This window comes from Anolis sagrei, chromosome 13, assembly GCF_037176765.1.
Source record: "Anolis sagrei isolate rAnoSag1 chromosome 13, rAnoSag1.mat, whole genome shotgun sequence".
Classification (NCBI taxonomy): domain Eukaryota; kingdom Metazoa; phylum Chordata; class Lepidosauria; order Squamata; family Dactyloidae; genus Anolis; species Anolis sagrei.
Genome location: NC_090033.1, coordinates 10378261 through 10397651, shown reverse-complemented (window position 1 = coordinate 10397651; position 19391 = coordinate 10378261). Strand labels below are relative to the sequence as shown.

Here is a 19391-nt window from a genome sequence, read left to right as displayed (position 1 = left end):
GCTTCGCTGCTGGAATCACGCGGATCTTGAGTCACAGTCGGTGAAATGTGTGGGTTCCAGTGAGAAGGCACAAAGGAGACGCCGACCTTATTGTGTAATGTGGGAGGCGTTCGAAATAGAATTGGTTTCCCCCCAAATCCAACCGTACATAAGTGAAAGGTTGCATTCTATTTCAGGAACCCTGCTGGTTCTCTTGGACATCTACCATCAACCATGGTATTCTTCTGGGACGGCTCTCCAGGATGGGTGTCGTGGCTCCGGTCCTTCCTGGAGGGTCGTTCCCAGATGGTGAAGCTGGGGGACACTTGCTCAGACCCCTGGCCTTTGACCTGTGGGGTCCCGCAAGGTTCCATTCTGTCCCCCATGCTTTTTAACGTCTACATGAAACCGCTGGGAGAGGTCATCCGGAGTTTTGGAGTTGGGTGCCATCTCTACGCAGATGACGTCCAACTCTACTACTCCTTTCCACCTAATTCCAAGGAAGCCCCTCGGGTACTGGATGAGTGCCTGGCCGCTGTGGCTGTCTGGATGAGGATGAATAAGCTGAGGATCAATCCTAACAAGACAGAGGTCCTCCTGGTCGATCGTAAGCCGGATCGGGGTATAGGGTGGCAACCTGTGTTGGACGGGGTTGCACTCCCCCTGAAGTCACAGGTCTGCAGCTTGGGTGTCCTCCTAGACTCATCGCTAACGCTTGAAGCCCAGGTGTCGGGGGTGGCTGGGAGGGCCTTCGCACAATTACGACCATACCTCGTGAAGTCGGATCTGGCCATGGTGGTCCACACCTTAGTCACCTCCAGATTGGACTACTGTAATGCACTCTACATGGGGCTGCCCTTGAAGACAGCTCGGAAATTTCAATTGGTCCAACAGGTGACAGCCAGGTTACTAATGGGAGCGACTTACAGGGAGAGGTCAACCCCCCCTGTTTAAGGAGCTCCACTGGCTGCCGTTCATTTTACGGTCCCAATTCTTACCTACAAAGCCCTGAAAGGTTTGGGACCCGCCTACCTGCATGACCGCATTTCTGTGTATGAAACCCACACGATCTCTTCAATTTATTTTATTTATTTATTTATTATTTAAACTTCTATGCCGCCACTCCCCTGGGGGTCGGAGCGGCTTACAAGAATAGCTAAAATCTAACAAAGTGTAAAAGCAATTTAAAACAATTTATAAACAACAGTATCAAACATTAAAAGCCTGTCGGAACAGGTATGTCTTCCATGCCCTGCGGAAAGCTGGTAAGTCCCGCAGGGCACGAACTTCAGGTGGCAGAGCATTCCAGACTGATGGCGCCACTGCTGTGAAGGCTCTGCGCCTGGTTGCCGTTAGACGCAAGGTCTTGACACTGGGGACTTCCAATAGATCTTGGTCCTCAGAGCGGAGGGATCTCTAGGGTTGGTAGGGGGTGAGACGATCCCTCAGATACATTGGCCCCAGACCATGCAAGGCCTTAAAGGTGAGTACCATCACTTTGAAAGTGATCCGGTGCTCAATTGGTAACCAATGCAGCTGTAGTAAGATTGGGGTTATGTGGCATCTCATCGGAATTCCCGCAAGAAGCCGAGCAGCTGCGTTTTCTACCAACTTGAGCTTCCGAATCACCGACAGAGGGAGGCCAATGTAGAGGGCGTTACAGTAGTCCAGTCTTGAGATGACCATAGCCTGGATCACCGTAGCTAGGTCGTCCCTGGACAGGGAGGGGGCCAGCCGTCTAGCCTGCCGCAGGTGAAAGAAGGCGGTTCTGCTAACAGCGGAGACCTGGGCCTCCATTGTCAGCAGAGGGTCCAAAAGGACTCCCAGACTCTTTATTTATTTATTATTATTTATTAGATGCACTTATTGACCGCCATTCTCAGCCCTTACGGGCGACTCATGGCGGTGTACAGTACACATAAAAAGACAGTTACAGAGGCCAGTATCAACAACATATGACTATACAACAAATACAAACTACATAAAAATCCGCTTCGTCTCTTAGTAGAATCATAGCCAGTCTCATTTTCCTTATACCATTCCAGTTCTCATTACCGTAATGTTGTTGCTTAGCACTTAATTAAATGCCCTCTCGAACAGCCAGGTCTTAAGGCTTTTTCGAAAGGACATGAGGGAGGGCGCCTGTCTGATGTGTGCCGGGAGAGTGTTCCACAGCCGGGGGGCCACCACCGAGAAGGCCCTCTCCCTCGTCCCCGCCAGCCGTGCCTGTGATGCAGGCGGGATCGAGAGAAGGGCCTCCCCAGACGATCTCAAGGTCCTCGTGGGCTCGTAGGCCAAGATGCGGTCAGAAAGGTAACGCCTCGCCATCCAGGGTGGGCAGATGGATGTCCCCACTGCCCGGTCCACCCAGCCATAAGATCTCCGTCTTTGCTGGATTCACCCTCAACCTGCTGGCACGCAGCCATCCAGTCACGGCCTCGAGGCACTGATGGAAACAATTGGGTACAGAGTCCGGTCGGCCTTCCATCTTCAGCACCAGCTGAGTGTCATCGGCATACTGATAACACTCAAGCCCAAAACCTCGAACCAGCTAAGCAAGTGGTTGTATATAGATGTTAAACAAGAGAGGGGAGAGAATGGCCCCCTGAGGAACCCCACAAGAGAGAGAGAGGGGACCTCTCAGAGACCAGGCCTCCCCTCTCCACTCGCTGTCCACGGTTGTGAAGAAAGGAGGACAGCCAGTTTAAAGCTCTCCCCCTGACTCCAGCAACAGCAAGGCGGTGGGTCAAGAGATTGTGGTCGACTGTGTCCAATGCTGCTGTGAGATCCAATAGCACGAGCAGCGCTGACCCGCCCTGGTCAAGCTGGCATCGAAGGTGATCCGTGATGGAGACCAGCACAGTCTCTGTCCCGTGCCCCGCATGGAAGCCAGATTGAATCATCTGGAGAGGCCCTGCTCTTGCTCCCGCCTCCTTCGCAGGTGAGATTGATCGGGATGAGGGAGAGGGCCTTCTCTGTGGCGGCCCCCCGACTCTGGAACTCACTCTCCAAGGATATCATACAAACCCCCACATTGGCAGTCTTTAAGAGGCACCTGAAAATGTGGCTATTCCAGTGTGCCTTCCCTGAATAAAGGACACAATCCCCTGCAAAATATCCTGAGAAGCACTTTAATTACCCGTTGGGTTGCTCCCCCTACTTCTTGTTTAAAACCCTCCTACTAGATACATCCTACCTCTATTCATGTCCAGCATTTATTGAAAAGTTTTAACTACTAAATTTGGCCCGGCCATAGGTTTTTAAATCTCTATGTGTTTTGTCTATATGTGAGTTATAGTAGTTGTGTTGTTTATTTGCTTATTGCTTGTTGTTTTTATTGATGTGTTGTTGGGCTTGGCCTTATGTAAGCCACTCCGAGTCCCCTTGGGGAGTTGGTGGCGGGGTATAAATCATTATTATTATTATTATTATGTTGTTGTTGTTGTTGTTGTTGTTGTTGTTGTTGTTGTTGTTTTGTTGTTTGAGGTTCGGATTCTGGGTTCGAAACTCTATCCCGGTTTAGTAACAGGGTCTGTGATGAATATTCCACATCTGGAATATTGTGTCCAATTCTGGGCACCACAATTCAAGAGAGATATTGACAAGCTGGAATGTGTCCAGAGGAGGGCGACTCAAATGATCAAGGGTCTGGAGAACAAGCCCTATGAGGAGCGGCTTAGGGAACTGGGCATGTTTAGCCTGAAGAAGAGAAGGCTGAGAGGAGATATGATAGCCATGTATAAATATGTGAGAGGAAGCCACAGGGAGGAGGGAGCAAGCTTGTTTTCTGCTTCCTTGGAGACTAGGACGCAATGGAACAATGGCTTCAAACTACAAGAGAGGGGATTCCATCTGAACATTAGGAAGAACTTCCTGACTGTGAGAGCCGTTCAGCAGTGGAACTCTCTGCCCCGGAGTGTGGTGGAGGCTCCTTCTTTGGAAGCTTTTAAGCAGAGGCTGGATGGCCATCTGTCAGGGGTGATTTGAATGCAATATTCCTGCTTCTTGGCAGGGGGTTGGACTGGATGGCCCATGAGGTCTCTTCCAACTCTTTGATTCTATGATTCTATGAAGCAATCGGACTAAGTTACCTTGCAACATTAGGGTGCACAATAGATTTGCATCCCCTTAAAGCACTGTCTTTGGCGACCCCTCTGACACCCCCTCGTGACCCTCCCAAGGGTCCCGACCCCCAGGTTGAGAACCACTGCCCTATGACCAACAGAAAATACTATGTTTTCAGATGGTCTTTGGCAACCCCTCTGACACCCCCTCGTGACCCCCCACAGGGGTCCCGACCCCCAGGTTGAGAAACACTGCCTTATATTCTTTCCAGTCTGATATATTCCCTCCTCTGTATGCCTTTTATATCAAAGTGGACTGTACCAACTAAGTCATCCCTGCATCGCAAAGCGGAAACGTCCAAATCGAGCTTCGCCGAGGGTCTCAAACGTCAACAGAGCTTTGGAATTGAATGCTTTTGGGTTTCTCGGCGGCTCTGTTTACGCGGACAGATGATGCACAGCTTGCAAAGGGATCCCTTTGTGTCCCCCCTTCTTGCCTACGAAGGATGGTAGAAGCCCAGGAATATAAAAGACTGCGGCAAGGGAAGGCTGGAGCTTAAGAGCGCTGAGGGGTCTTGTGCAAATTGGAAAGCTGTTTCATCTTGTGGCCAAAAGGAAGGGGAAGCCTCTTGGTGGTTCATCATTGAACCCATCGTCCCATCGGGGTCGCCAATTGGATTCCGTCGGCCTCCAAAGTAAGGCTATTTATGATCCTTGTTATTATTATTATTGAAGGGTTGACAGACAGAGAAAGGAAGGGGTGCCGGAGTCGGTGCCCATCCAGATGCCCAGCTAAGGCCCAAGGCTGAGTCTTCTTTGCGACTGAACGAAAACACACCAGACAAAGGTCGCTATTGTGCAAATGCTGCTTCGGAGAGGGGGGTTTTCTCGCCATGGAGGTGAAAGAGGTCCCTTCTAGGTCTTTCTTTGCCTCTGAAAAGACCTCTTCAAAGTCTCAGAGGAGTTGTTTCCAGGAGAAAGAAGCAATGTGTGGGAAGAAGAGCATGCCCATCAATCCTGTATTTGCAAGAGTTTGCCTTCCCTAATTCTAATATTTCATAGCCTTAGTTCACTCAGGATTAGAACTTTTGTCTCTTTTGTATTACATCTTATACTTTTTGTGCATTCTCTGATTATTATTATTGTTGTGATTGAGTTTGATTGCCTTGCGTTGGCTGAATGGGGCTGGACTAGATGGCCTTTGGGTGCCCCCTCCAGCTTTCACGTGAAGTTCATGGGCTCTCCTTCCTTAGAGGTCTTCAAATAGAGCTTAGATGTATTATTATTATTATTATTATTATTATTGTGATTGAGCGTTGACTGAATGGGGCTGGACTAGATGACCTTTGGGTACCCCCTCCAGCTTTCACATGAAGTTCATGGGCTCTCCTTCCTTAGAGGTCTTCAAATAGAGCTAACATGTATTATTATTATTATTATTATTATTGTAATTGAGTGTTGGCTGAATGGGGCTGGACTAGATGGCCTTTGGGTGCCCCCTCCAGCTTTCAAGTGAAGTTCATGGGCTCTCCTTCCTTAGAGGTCTTCAAATAGAGCTTATAATAATAATAATAATAATTATTATTATTATTATTATTATAGGGATTGAGTGTTGCCCGAATGAGGCTGGACTAGATGGCCTTTGGGTGCCCCCTCCAGCTTTCATGTGAAGTTCATGGGCTCTCCTTCCTTAGAGGTCTTCAAATAGAGATTAGATGTATTATTATTATTATTATTATTATTATTGTGATTGAGCGTTGGCTGAATGGGGCTGGACTAGATTGCCTTTGGGTGCCCCCTCCAGCTTTCACATCAACTTCATGGGCTCTTCTTCCTTAGAGATCTTCAAATAGAGCTTACATGTATTATTATTATTATTATTATTATTATTATTATTATTGGCTGAATGGGGCTGGACTAGATGGCCTTTGGATGCCCCCTCCAGCTTTCACACGAAGTTCCTGGGCTCTCCTTCCTTAGAAGTCTTCAAAGAGAGCTTAGATTTATTATTATTATTATTATTATTATTATTATTGGGATTGAGTGTTGGCTGAATGGGGCTGGACTAGATGGCCTTTGGGTGCCCCCTCCAGCTTTCACGTGAAGTTCATGGGCTCTCCTTTTAGAGGTCTTCAAATAGAGCTTAGATGTATTATTATTATTATTATTATTATTGGGATGGAGTGTTGGCTGAATGGGGCTGGACTAGATGGCCTTTGGGTGCCCCCTCCAGCTTTCACATCAAGTTCATGGGCTCTCCTTCCTTAGAGGTCTTCAAATAGAGCTTAGATGTATTGTTGTTGTTGTTGTTGTTGTGATTGTGTGTTGGCTGAATGGGGCTGGACTATATGGCCTTTGGGTTCTTCAGTTTTCACGTGAAGTTCATGGGCTCGCCTTCCTTAGAGGTCTTCAAATAGAGCTTAGATGTATTATTATTATTATTATTATTATTATTATTATTGGGATGGAGTGTTGGCTGAATGGGGCTGGACTAGATGGCCTTTGGGTGCCCCCTCCAGCTTTCACATGAAGTTCATGGGCTCTCCTTCCTTAGAGATCTTCAAATAGAGCTTAGATGTATTATTATTATTATTATTATTATTATTATTATTACTATTATTATTATTATTATTTTGATTGAGTTCTATCACCTTGCATTGGCTGAATGGGGCTGGACTAGATGGCCTTTGGGTGCCCCCTCCAGCTTTCACGTGAAGTTCATAGAGGTCTTCAAAGAGAGCTTAGATGTGTTGTTGTTGTTGTTGTGATTGAGTATTGGCTGAATGGGGCTGGACTAGATGGCCTTTGGGTACCCCCTCCAGCTTTCACGTGAAGTTCATGGGCTCTCCTTCCTTAGAGGTCTTCAAAGAGAGCTTAGATGTATTATTATTATTATTATTATTATTATTACTACTACTATTATTGTGATTTAGTTCTATCGTCTTACGTTGGCTGAACGGGGTTGGACTAGATGTCCTTTAGGTGCCCCTTTCAGCATTCACATTCAGTTCATGGACTGTAACAATAATAATAATAATAATAATAATAATAATAATAATAATAATGCATTGCAATGTTGATGGTTTGCATGCTCTAATGATACTACATATTTTAAAAATATTATTCTATATATATTCTATATATATTATAATAATATTATTATAATAATTTGACTTGCAAGCTGGTGCTTTTAGTCAAGCTGCTGAGTCTCCTGCAGGAGAGGTAAGGCAGGGTATAAATACTAATACTACTAATAATACTATATTATAATATAATATAATAACAATAATATAATATAGTATAATAATAAATAATAAATTTAACTTGTATGCTGGTGGTTTTATGTCAATCCATTTTGAGTCTCCCATGACAGAGATAAATCAGGTTATGAATATTATTATAACAACAACAATTGAAATTGGATGCTGATGCTTTTAAGGCAGAGTATTATTATTGCTATTATTATTATAACACTATATTATAATATAATAATATGTCATATAATAATACCCAGCCTTAAAAGCATCAGCATCCAATTTCTATTATTATTATTATTATTATTACACTAGATTATAATATAATAATATATCATATAATAATAATATTATTGTAACACTAGATTATAATATTATAATATATCATATAATAATAATAATACCCTGCCTTAAAAGCATCAGCATCCAATTTCAATTGTTATTATTATGAATATAATCACACTATATTATAATATAATAATTTATCATATAATAATATTATTATTATAACACTGTATTATAATATAATAATATATCATATAATAATAATAATAATACCCTGCCTTGAAAGCATCAGCATCCAATTTCAATTATTATTATTAATAATAATAATATAGTAACACAATATTATAATATAATAATGTATCATATAATAATAATACTCTGCCATAAAAGCATCAGCATCCAAATTCAATAATAATAATTATTATAATTTTAACACTATATTATAATAGAATAATATATAATAATAATACTCTGTCATAAAAGCATCAGCATCCAATTTCTATTATTATTATTATTATTAATAATAATAATAATAATATAGTAACACTATATTATAATATAATAATATATCATATAATAATAATACCCATCCTTAAAAGCATCAGCATCCAATTTATATTATTATTAATAATAATAATAATAATAATAATATTAATATAATACCACTAAATTATAATATAATAATATATCATATAATACTAATAATACCCTGCCTTAAAAGCATCAGCATCCAATTTCTATTATTATTATTATTATTATTATTATTATAACACTATATTATAATATAATAATATATGATATAATAATAATAATACCCTGCCTTAAAAGCATCAGCATCCAATTTCAATTATTATTGCTATTATTAATAATAATATAATAACACTATATTATAATATAATAATATATGATATAATAATAATAATACCCTGCCTTAAAAGCATCAGCATCCAATTTCAATTATTATTATTATTATTATTATTATTATTATAACACTATATTATAATATAATAATATCATATAATAATAATAATAATAATAATAATAATAATAACGATGCCCCCCCCTCTCTTTCCCATTTCCTGGGTGGCTTAACCTCCAGTTAGTGCTTTATACTCAAATTAGTTGGCGACAGAAGGTTAAACTGGCGTCAAACCGCATTAACTCAACAGTGTAGGTGCCCCATTCCAGAGATGAGAGACTAAAGAGAGGCCTTGTTGTGCCGCTTGTGTTGGCAACCTAGCAACTGGGCCAAGACTTGCCTTGAGAAGGGACAAGAAGAAAGAGTTTGCAGAGGCCCAGGACCCCACCGAGCAACAGCTCACGCATTGCCTTAGCATTGGAACAGGGTGTCAAACTGCATTGATTTGACCCTGTCAGTTCTTGCAGCCCAGCTGTGTTCCAGGGCCCTGAATGCCATTCTCCCCTGTGTGTTTTTGTGTGTTTCCTTCTTCTCTCGGCTTCATGTCGAGCCTTGAAACAAACTAATGAAGCAATTATTCCAATCAGGCTTGGGAACATCAAATCATGGCTGAGTCAATGAGTCAATGTTACCATAAGCAAGCTTGAATAGCATTGAGTGGCCATGAAGTTCTCAAAGCCAATCAGGGAGGGTATCTGCAGAGAAATAGCCTGGCTGTTGTTGATTGGAGGCACCCTCTGTTTTGGGAGATGTTAATTGCAACATTCACACTTGCAATGAGCAAACTTGAATTAGCATTGGAGCAGCCATGAAGTTTGCAAAGTCAATCAGAGATGGTCTCTCCATAGAGGTAGCCTGGCTGTTGTTGCCTGGAGGCACCGTCTGTTTTGGGAGGTGTTATTTGCGACATTCACACTTGCAATGAACAAGCTTGAATTCGCATTGGAGTAGCCATGAAGTTTGCAAAGTCAATAAGAGATGGTATCTCCATAGAGGTGGCCTGGCTGTTATCACCTGGAGGCACCCTCTGTTTTGGGAGATGTTAATTGCAACATTCACACTTGCGATGAGCAAGCTTGAATTCGCATTGGAGTAGCCATGAAGTTTGCAAAGTCAATAAGAGATGGTATCTCCATAGAGGTGGCCTGGCTGTTATCACCTGGAGGCACCCTCTGTTTTGGGAGGTCTTAATTGCAACATTCACACTTGCAATGAACAAGCTTGAATTCGCATTGGAGTAGCCATGAAGTTTGCAAAGTCAATAAGAGATGGTATCTCCATAGAGGTGGCCTGGCTGTTATCACCTGGAGGCACCCTCTGTTTTGGGAGATGTTAATTGCAACATTCACACTTGCGATGAGCAAGCTTGTATTCACATTGGAGTAGCCGTGAAGTTTGCAAAGTCAATCAGAGATGGTATCTCCATAGAGGTAGCCTGGCCGTTGTTGCCTGGAGGCACCCTCTGTTTTGGGAGGTGTTAATTGCGACATCCACACTTGCAATGAGCAAGCTTGAATAGCACTGAGCAGCCAGGAAGCTGCAATGTCAATAGGGAGGCTATCTGCATAGAGGTGGCCTGGCTGTTGTTGCCTGGAGGCACCCTCTGTTCAATGGCATTGAGCAGCGTCATAGCTGCTCAATGCTATTCAAGCTTGCTCATTGCAAAGTGTGAATGTTGTAATTAACATCACTCACTCAGAGGGTGCCTCCAGGCAACAACAGCCAGGCTAGCTCTATGCAGCCCCCTCCGTGATTGACTTTGCAAACTTCATGGTTACCCAATGCTATTTAAGCTTGCTCACTATAAGTGTGAATGTTCCAATTAACAGCTCCCAAACAGAGGGTGCCTCCAGGCAACAATACCCAGGCTACCTCTATACAGATACCCTCACTGATTGACTTTGCAAACTTCATGGCTGCTCAGTGCTATTCAAGTTTGCTCATTGCAAGTGTGAATGCTGCAATTAACACCCCCCTCAAACACAGGGTGCCTCCAGGCAACAACAGCCAGGCTACCTCTATTCAGATGCCCTCACTGATTGACTTTGCAAGCTTCATGCCTACTCTGTGCTATCAAGCTTTTGCCCATTGCAACATTCAGACTTGCTTTAAACAGACAAAGGTACTTCCTCCCATCCTGGCCATTATTCCACAGTGTATAATCAAGGGTCAGTTAACACCTACCAAACCGAGTGTGCCTCCAGCCAACGACAGCCAGGCCAACTCTATGCAAATACCCTCCCTGATTGACTTTGCAGCTTCATGGCTACTTGATGCTATTCAAGCTTGCTCATTCCAAGTGTGAATGTTGCAATCAACACAGCCCAAGTAGAGTGTGCCTCCAGGCAACAACAGTCAGGCTACATCTATGCAGACACCCTCGCTGATTGACTTTATGCAAACTTTATGGCTACTCAATGCTATTCAAGCTTCCCCATTGCAACATTCACAGTTGTCTTCACATTTGGGCATATTGAGTATTCGTGTAGAGTTTGGTCCAGATCCATCATTGTTTGAGTCCACAGTGCTCTCTGGATGTAGATGAACTACAACTCCAAAACCAAAGGACATTGCCCACCAAACCCTTCTAGTGTTTTCTGTTGGTCATGGGAGAACTGTGTGCCAATTTGGTCCAATTCCGAATGCTCTTTGATTGTAGGTGAACTATAAATCCCAGCAACTACAACTCCCAAGTGACAAAATCAATTTTTTGGAGTGAAGGACATAGATTGGGTTGTTAGGTGTCTTGTGCCCAAATTTGGTGTCAATTCGTCCAGTGGTTTTTGAGTTATGCTAATTTCACAAACGAACATTACATTTTTATTTATATAGATGGATGTATATACACTTCAATTGCTTCATTGTCAACAGACCCTCTGAGGATGCTTGTCATAGATGCAGGCAAAACATCAGGAGAGAATACTGCTGGAATACGGCCCTACAGTCAGAAAAACTCACAGCAACCCAATGCCGCTCAGGATTACATATGGACCACAATGGAGCTCTCCAATGTGCTGAATCCCAAGTCCTTACTATGGACCACAATTGAGCTCTCCAAGGTGCTGAATCCCAGGTCCTTACTATGGGTCACAATGGAGAAGGTGCTGAATCCCAGGTCCTTACTATGGAGCTCTCCAAGGTGCTGAATCACAGGTCCTTACTATGGGTCACAATGGAGAAGGTGCTGAGTCCCATGTCCTTGCTATGGAGCTCTCCAAGGTGCTGAATCCCAGGTCCTTACTATGGAGCACAATGGAGAAGGTGCTGAATCCAAGGTCCTTACTATGGACCACAATGGAGAGGGTGCTGAATCCCAGGTCCTCACTATGGACCACAATGGAGCTCTCCAAGGCGCTGAATCCCAGGTCCTTACTATGGACCACAATGGAGATCTCCAAGGTGCTGAATCCCAGGTCCTTACTATGGACCACAATGGAGAAGGTGCTGAATCCCAGGTCCTTACTATGGAGCACTCCAAGGTGCTGAATCCCAGATCCTTACTATGGAGCTCTCCAAAGTGCCATATCCGAAGTCCTTACTATGGAACACAATGGAGCTCTCCAAGGCGCTGAATCCCAGGTCCTTTCTATGGACCGCAATGGAGCTCTCCAAGGCACTGAATCCCAGATCCTTACTATGGAGCTCTCCAAGGTGCTGAATCCCAGGTCCTTACTATGGACCACAATGGAGAAGGTGCTGAATCCCAAGTTTTTACTATGGACCACAATAGAGCTCTCCAAGGCGCTGAATCCCCAAGTCCTTACTATGGATAACAACAGAGCTCTCTAAGGTGCTGAATCTCAAAGTCCTTACTATGGACCGCAACTGAGCTCTTCAAGGTGCTGAATCCCAAGTTCTTACTTGATTTCAGCACCTTGGAGAGTGCGCTTGGATGGAGTCGCACCCACTCCCAGCCATTTTGCAAAGCAGGAAGGAAGTCGCCAGGGAAGGGAAAGAGCACGTTTCCGCCCTCCTTGCGTGTTTGTTCCAGCAAGGAATAAATAAGGAGGTTATAAAATACGGAGCGAGAGAGAGAGAGACGAGTTAATGAGAAGAGGGAGGACAGAGTCCTGGCGTATTTCATTTCGGAAGCGCTGCAAGCCAGACAGGCCAGTAAATTAAAAAACCGGGCTGGCACCAAGGATCCATCTTGGCGGAGGAAGTCTTCGCCTGGAATTTGGATGCTCGATCCGAGGCCTAGAAAAGAATCACCATCATTTTTTAGCAGCGATTCGTTATTGTGTTCGATGCAAAACCTTAAAACTGACCCTGTATTATTATGATGAGGAGGAGGATAATGAGGATGATGCAGACCTTGCTTCTCTCTCTTGATCGAGAGCCTCGCAACAATAAAACGCTGCAACTGAAAACCTACAAAACACAAATATTAAAGTAGTATTAAATAAAGAGTATCACGATCCTCAAACTACGGCCCGCGGGCCGGATACGGCCCTCCAAGGTCATTTACCCGGCCCTCGCTCAGGGTCAATCGAAGTCTGGAATGATTTGAAAGCACACAACAACAACAACAATCTCATCAGCCAAAAGCAGGCCCACACTTCCCATTGAAATACTAATAAGTTTATATTTGTTACAAATGGTTCTTAATTTTAATTATTGTATTGTTTTCAAGTGTTTTTTGCACTCCCTTGGGGAGATGGTGGCAGGGTATAAATAAAGTATTATTATTATTATTATTATTATTATTATTATTATTGTGTGCAGTGTGCATAGGAATTAATTCATGTTTTTTTTCAAATTATAATCCGGCCCTCCAACAGTTTGAGGGACTGTGATCTGGCCCTCTGTTTAAAAAGTTTGAGGACCCCTAGTCTAGACTCTTGTGGTGCATCTACACTGTCGAATTAATTCAGTTTGGTGGCCCTTGAACCGGCATGGCTTGAGGCTATGGAATCCTGAGATAGTATTCTCTGTGGCATTCTCTTCTTGTTGTTGTTGTTGTTGTTAATTTAAAAGATTTATATTCTGCCCTTGTTGTTATTGTTTTATTTATTTATATTATTTATATTATATATTATTATATATTATATTATATTATATTATTTACTTCTTATATTATTTATTTATTATTATATTATTTATACCCCACTTTAGCTTATATATTATATTATATTATATTATATTATATTATATTATATTATATTTTTATATTATCTATATCTATGTGTATCTATCTATCTATCTATCTATTATTTATATTAATATTTATATTATATACTAGCTGTCTCCTGCCACGCGTTGCTGTGGCCCAGTCTATTCATTGTGTTTTGTGTGTGCATATATTTGTGTATATGTGTGTTTGCATGTGTGTGTGTGTGGTTTTGTGCATGTGTTGTAATGTATTTTTTGGCTTTTTAAATATCTTCTGGTGTGTTTTTCGGTGTTTTTCTGAGTGATGGTCAGTCGTTGGCCTGAGAGATGTATTGTGTCCAAATTTGGTGTCAATTCGTCCAGTGGTTTTTGAGTTATGTTTATCCCACAAACGAACATTACATTTTTATTTATATAGATATATTATTTGAAGTGACTGGATGGACCTTGAAGGAGCTGGGGGTGGTGACGGCCGACAGGGAGCTCTGGCGTGGGCTGGTCCATGAGGTTACGAAGAGTCGGAAACGACTGAACGAATGAACAACAATTCTTTATACCCCATGTTGTCCTCGTGGACAACAAGTTAAACATGAGCCAACAATGTGATGTGGCGGCAAAAAAAGCCAATGGGATTTTGGCCTGCATCAATAGGAGCCTAGTGTCTAGATCTAAGGAAGTAATGCTACCCCTCTATTCTGCTTTGGTTAGACCACATCTGGAATATTGTGTCCAATTCTGGGCACCACAATTCAAGAGAGATATTGACAAGCTGGAATGTGTCCAGAGGAGGGCGACTAAAATGATCAAGGGTCTGGAGAACAAGCCCTATGAGGAGCGGCTTAAGGAGCTGGGCATGTTTAGCCTGAAGAAGAGAAGGCTGAGAGGAGATATGATAGCTATGTATAAATATGTGAGAGGAAGCCACAGGGAGGAGGAGGGAGCAAGCTTGTTTTCTGCTTCCTTGGAGACTAGGACGCGGAACAATGGCTTCAAACTACAAGAGAGGAGATTCCATCTGAACATTAGGAAGAACTTCCTGACTGTGAGAGCCGTTCAACAGTGGAACTCTCTTCCCCGGAGTGTGGTGGAGGCTCCTTCTTTGGAAGCTTTTAAGCAGAGGCTGGATGGCCATCTGTCAGGGGTGATTTGAATGCAATATTCCTGCTTCTTGGCAGGGGGTTGGACTGGATGGCCCATGAGGTCTCTTCCAACTCTTTGATTCTATGATTCTATGATTCTATTTTATCTCTCCCGCAAGACACTCAAAGACCTTGGGAAGCTACATCTCCCATGATTCCACTGCATTGAACCATGGCAGTCAAAGCAGGGTCAAAGTGCATTTGTTCAACAGTGTAGATGCACCCAGAGCCTTGTATGTTACAGACGCATCACGCAAACCAGCATCCACCCTGTTACTGTTGAGGTTGGAGTTGCTCAAAGAGGAACATAGTCTTCTCTTGCTATTTAACTTCTTGGAAAATAGCAAGAGGACCAATCACAGATCTCCTTTGCTTCTGGGAGTTGTGCCAATCGTGATTCAAACCTTCCTCCAGAAAGCGAGGGACATTGAAAGCATTGGGAAGGATATTTACGCCTCAAATGCCACTTTTGACACGACCCCCGGCCGCTATCTCTCTATCCGGCCTCTTATTAATAAAGATCATTAGCTCTAGGGGGAGACAATTACTCTTCCCAAGGCTATTAGAGATGTAATCTGCGTTGTTCGGGGCTTGCCCTCGGTGGGATATCGGAGCAGCGTTTATATTCGAGGAGAGAGACACCAAGAATTGGCTGATAAGCTCGCATTCCCAGGGAGAGGAGAGAGATTGTGCAGAAAGGGAAAGATCTCCATGCGTCTGGCCAAAAGGGGAGCAAAAAAGAATTCCCAGCTTGTGGTTCAGCTGGATTAAGTTGGAGATTAAGTTGCATTCAGAATAAGGATTCGGTTGAGTTTGGAACAAGCCTTTGACTGAATTCGCATCATATCTTTGATTGGGTTTAGCTGAGTTTGGATGAAGTCTTTGGCTGAGTTTGAATTTCGTCTTTGAATGAGTTTGAATCAGATCTTATACTGTTTAATGTTTTTTATCTATTATGTTTTATGTATACTGATTTGTTGGAAACCGCCTTGAGTCGCCAATTGGCTGAGAAAGGTGGTATACAACTACAGTAAATAAATAAATAAATAAATAAATAAATAAATAATTGGCTGAGTCTGGAGCAAGTCTTTGAGTGAGTTTGAATCACATCTTTGGTTGCAACTGACTGAATTTGGATAAAGTCTTTGATTGACTTAAGTTTTTGACTGAGTTTGAATCAAGTCTTTGAGTTTACATCAAATGTTTGGTTGGGTTTGGTTGAGTTTGGATCAAGTTTTTGGCTGAGTTTGCATCCCATCTTTGGTTGAATTTGAAGTGTTTGACTGAGTTTGAATTAAGTCTTTGCATCCAATCTTTGATTGAGTTTGGAGTATGTCTTTGAGTGAGTTTGCATCTCATCTTTGGTTGAGTTTCAATTAAGTCTTTGACTGAGTTTGAATCAAGTCTTTAAGTTTACATCAAATGTTTGGTTGGATTTGGTTGAGTTTGGATCAAGTTTTTGGCTGAGCTTGCATCCAATCTTTGGTTGAGTTTGGAGTATGTCTTTGGCTGAGTTGCATCCAATCTTTGGTTGAGTTTGAATTAAGTTTTTGACTGAGTTTGAATTAAGTCTTTGCATCCAATCTTTGATTGAGTTTGGAGTATGTCTTTGGCTGAGTTTGCATCTCATCTTTGGTTGAGTTTGAATTAAGTCTTTGACTGAGTTTGAATTAAGTCTTTGCATCCAATCTTTGGTTGAGTTTGGAATATGTCTTTGACTGAGTTTGCATCCAATCATTGGTTGAAGTTGAATTAAGTCTTTGACTGAGGTTGAACTGAACCTTTGCATTCAATCTTTGGCTGAGTTTGGAGCATGTCTTTTGCTGAGTTTGCATCCAATCATTGGTTTAGAGCATGTCTTCGGCTGAGTTTGCATCCCATCTTTGGTTGAGTTTGGAGTATGTCTTTGGCTGAGTTTGCATCCAATATTTGGTTGAGTTTGGAGTATGTCTTTGGCTGAGTTTGCATCCCATCCTTGGTTGAGTTTGAATTAAGTCTTTGACTGAGTTTGAATTAAGTCTTTGCATCCAATCTTTGGTTGAGTTCGGAGTATGTCTTTGGCTGAGTTTGCATCCCATCTTTGGTTGAATTTGAATTAAGTCTTTGACTGAGTTTGAATTAAGTCTTTGCATCCAATCTTTGGTTGAGTTTGGAGCATGTCTTTGGTTGAATTTGCATCCAATTTTTGACTGAGTGTGAATTAAGTCTTTGAGCTTGCATCAAATCTGTGGTTGAGTATGGAACATGTCTTTGGCTGAGTCTGAATTAAGTCCTTGACTTTGAATTAAGCCTTTGGCTGAGTGTGAATTGAGTCTTTGGCTGAGTTTGCATCCAATTTTTGACTGAGTGTGAATTAAGTCTTTGATTGAGTTTGCATCAAATCCTTGCTTGGGTTTGAAGCATGTCTTTGGACTGGTCTCAGTTCTGAGAATAATTACACAACATTCTTCCAAACTTTGGTGTCTGCTATATCCATTTCAGCCATGGGATCTGAAATCCGAGATGTGAACGTGACTACATTGTGATGGGAACAATGATGACGTTGTGATGGGTGACGTTCTTCTCTCTTTCCTCAGGATGGACACTGAGGATGACCCCTTGTTGCAGGACGTTTGGCTCAATGAGGAGGAGGAGTCCTGCAAGAAGAGCCCGGGGGCCCAGTTGTGTGGCAAATGCCAGTGGACGCCTCCCCCACGGACCACGCCAGCGACAGATGCCTTTTCCTCCAGCTTTTGGTCCGTGGTGGCTTGGGTCTTCACCAACCCTTATTCGGCCGGCCTCATCCTCTTTTTGGGTTGCGCCATTCCCACCGCACTGGCCTTGACCATGTTCTTGTACTACCCTGCTCTGGACATCGATATCTCTTACAATGCCTTCGAGATCCGCAACCATGAGTCCTCACGCCGTTTTGATGCTCTTGCGTTGGCCCTCAAGGCCCAGTTTGGCTCCTGGGGCCGCAGCCGTCGCGACTTGTCAGACATCAACTTGGAGGCCTTGCAGAGACTCATCTTTGAGCATTTGCAGCATCTTCGGCGCAACGCTTCACAGCCGGTTCGGAGCAGGCGTAGCATCCCGGAACAGAACAGGACTAGCCAACCTCTGCTCCAGTCGTCCAACCGGACTTCTCGCCAACCCCGGAGTGCTCCGTCCCATTGGGAGTACCCCAACGCCATGGCGAGCGCCAACACTCAGACCCACGCTCATTGGCGCATCGAGCTGATCTTCCTCGCCCGGGGCGACGCCGAGAACAACATCTTCACCTCCGAGCGCCTGGTCACCATCCATGAGATTGAGCGCCGCATCATGGACCACCCGCACTTCCGGGAGTTCTGCTGGAAGCCCCACGAAGTCCTCAAAGACCTCCCGTTGGGCTCGTATTCCTATTGCTCCCCACCGAGTTCCCTCATGACCTATTTCTTCCCCACGGAGAGAGGGGGGAAGATCTACTACGATGGGTTGGGGCAGGACTTGGCCGACATACGAGGTGAGTGGGGCCTCCCCCATTTCTCCCATTGCTCAATCTAAGGGAAGGAAACTTAGGGTGAAAGCACTGCCTTGAAAATTATTCTCGGTCTCAGTCAAACCATTGTGTAGCCCAGGAATGGGTAAACTTTGGCCCTCCAGGTGTTTAAGACTTCAACTCCCACCATTCCTGTGTCAGAAGCGAATTGAGAATACTATGTGTAAAAAAACACACACAAACTTGGCATTCTACTAAATGTCCTTTGACCAGAAGCTGGCCACTTGGAGTGCCTCTGGTGTCACTGTGAAAAGGTCCTCCATGGTGCATGTGGCAGGGCTCAGGTTGCATTGTAGTCTGTGGTCTGTGGTTTGCTCTTCTCCACACTCGCATGTCATGGACTCCACTTTGTGGCCCCATTTCTTGAGGTTGGCTCTGCATCTTGTGGTGCCAAAGCGCAGCCTGTTCAGTGCCTTCCAAGTTGCCCCATCTTCTGTGTGCCCAGGAGGAAGTCTCTCTTTCATTTGATCTCAGCCACTGATTGAGGTCCGGGTTTCAGCCTGCCATTTTTGGAGTCTTGCTTGCTAGGGTGTTCCTGTAATTGCCTCTGTAGATCTTAGGAAGCTGTTTATAGATTTAAGACATTGGTGTGCTGGCTGATATCCGAACAGAGGATGGGCCAGAGATGTCCTGTCATTATTGGCTGGTATTTCCCGACAGATGTCAGGGGGTGCAATACCAGTTAAACAGTCTAATTTCTCCAGTGCTGTTGGGTGTAGACATCCTGTGATAAGGTGGCATATCTCATTGAGAGCCACATCCACTGTTTTAATGTGGTGAGATGTATTCCATACTGGACGTACATACTCAGCAGCAGAGTAGCAAAGCACAAGGGCGGATGCCGTCACTGTGTCTGGTTGTGATCCCCAGGTTGTGCCCATCAGCTTTTGTACAATATTATTTCTAGCACCCACTTTGTACTTGATAGTCAAGCAGTTCTTCTTGTGAGCCAGAGCACAGTCCAGGGTGACTCCCAGGTATGTGGGTGTGATGCAATGCTCCAATGGGGTTCCTTCCCAGGTCATCCTCAGAGCTTGAGATGCTTGTCTGTTCTTAAGGTGGTTTTCCATGTAAGAGGCAGAGAGCACCTAAAGCTTTGGAGAGCTTATGTTCAACCAT

General features: G+C 43.6%; 1 protein-coding gene across 2 annotated transcripts in view; it reads left to right on the top strand.

Annotated features, from left to right (window-relative positions):
* The first annotated feature begins 4404 nt into the window (after positions 1 to 4404).
* The window catches only part of DISP3 (dispatched RND transporter family member 3), a 51299-nt gene continuing 36312 nt past the window's right edge, over positions 4405 to 19391 (top strand). Inside the window, exons 1-2 of one of the 2 annotated variants that reach the window (XM_067472768.1) lie at positions 4405 to 4738; positions 17329 to 18236. In XM_067472768.1, the coding sequence (XP_067328869.1) occupies positions 17330 to 18236 (907 nt within the window). In that variant the 5' untranslated portion in view covers positions 4405 to 4738; position 17329. The remainder of the gene's footprint in view (positions 4739 to 17328; positions 18237 to 19391) is intronic. The other variant, XM_067472767.1, reaches the window with a different exon arrangement.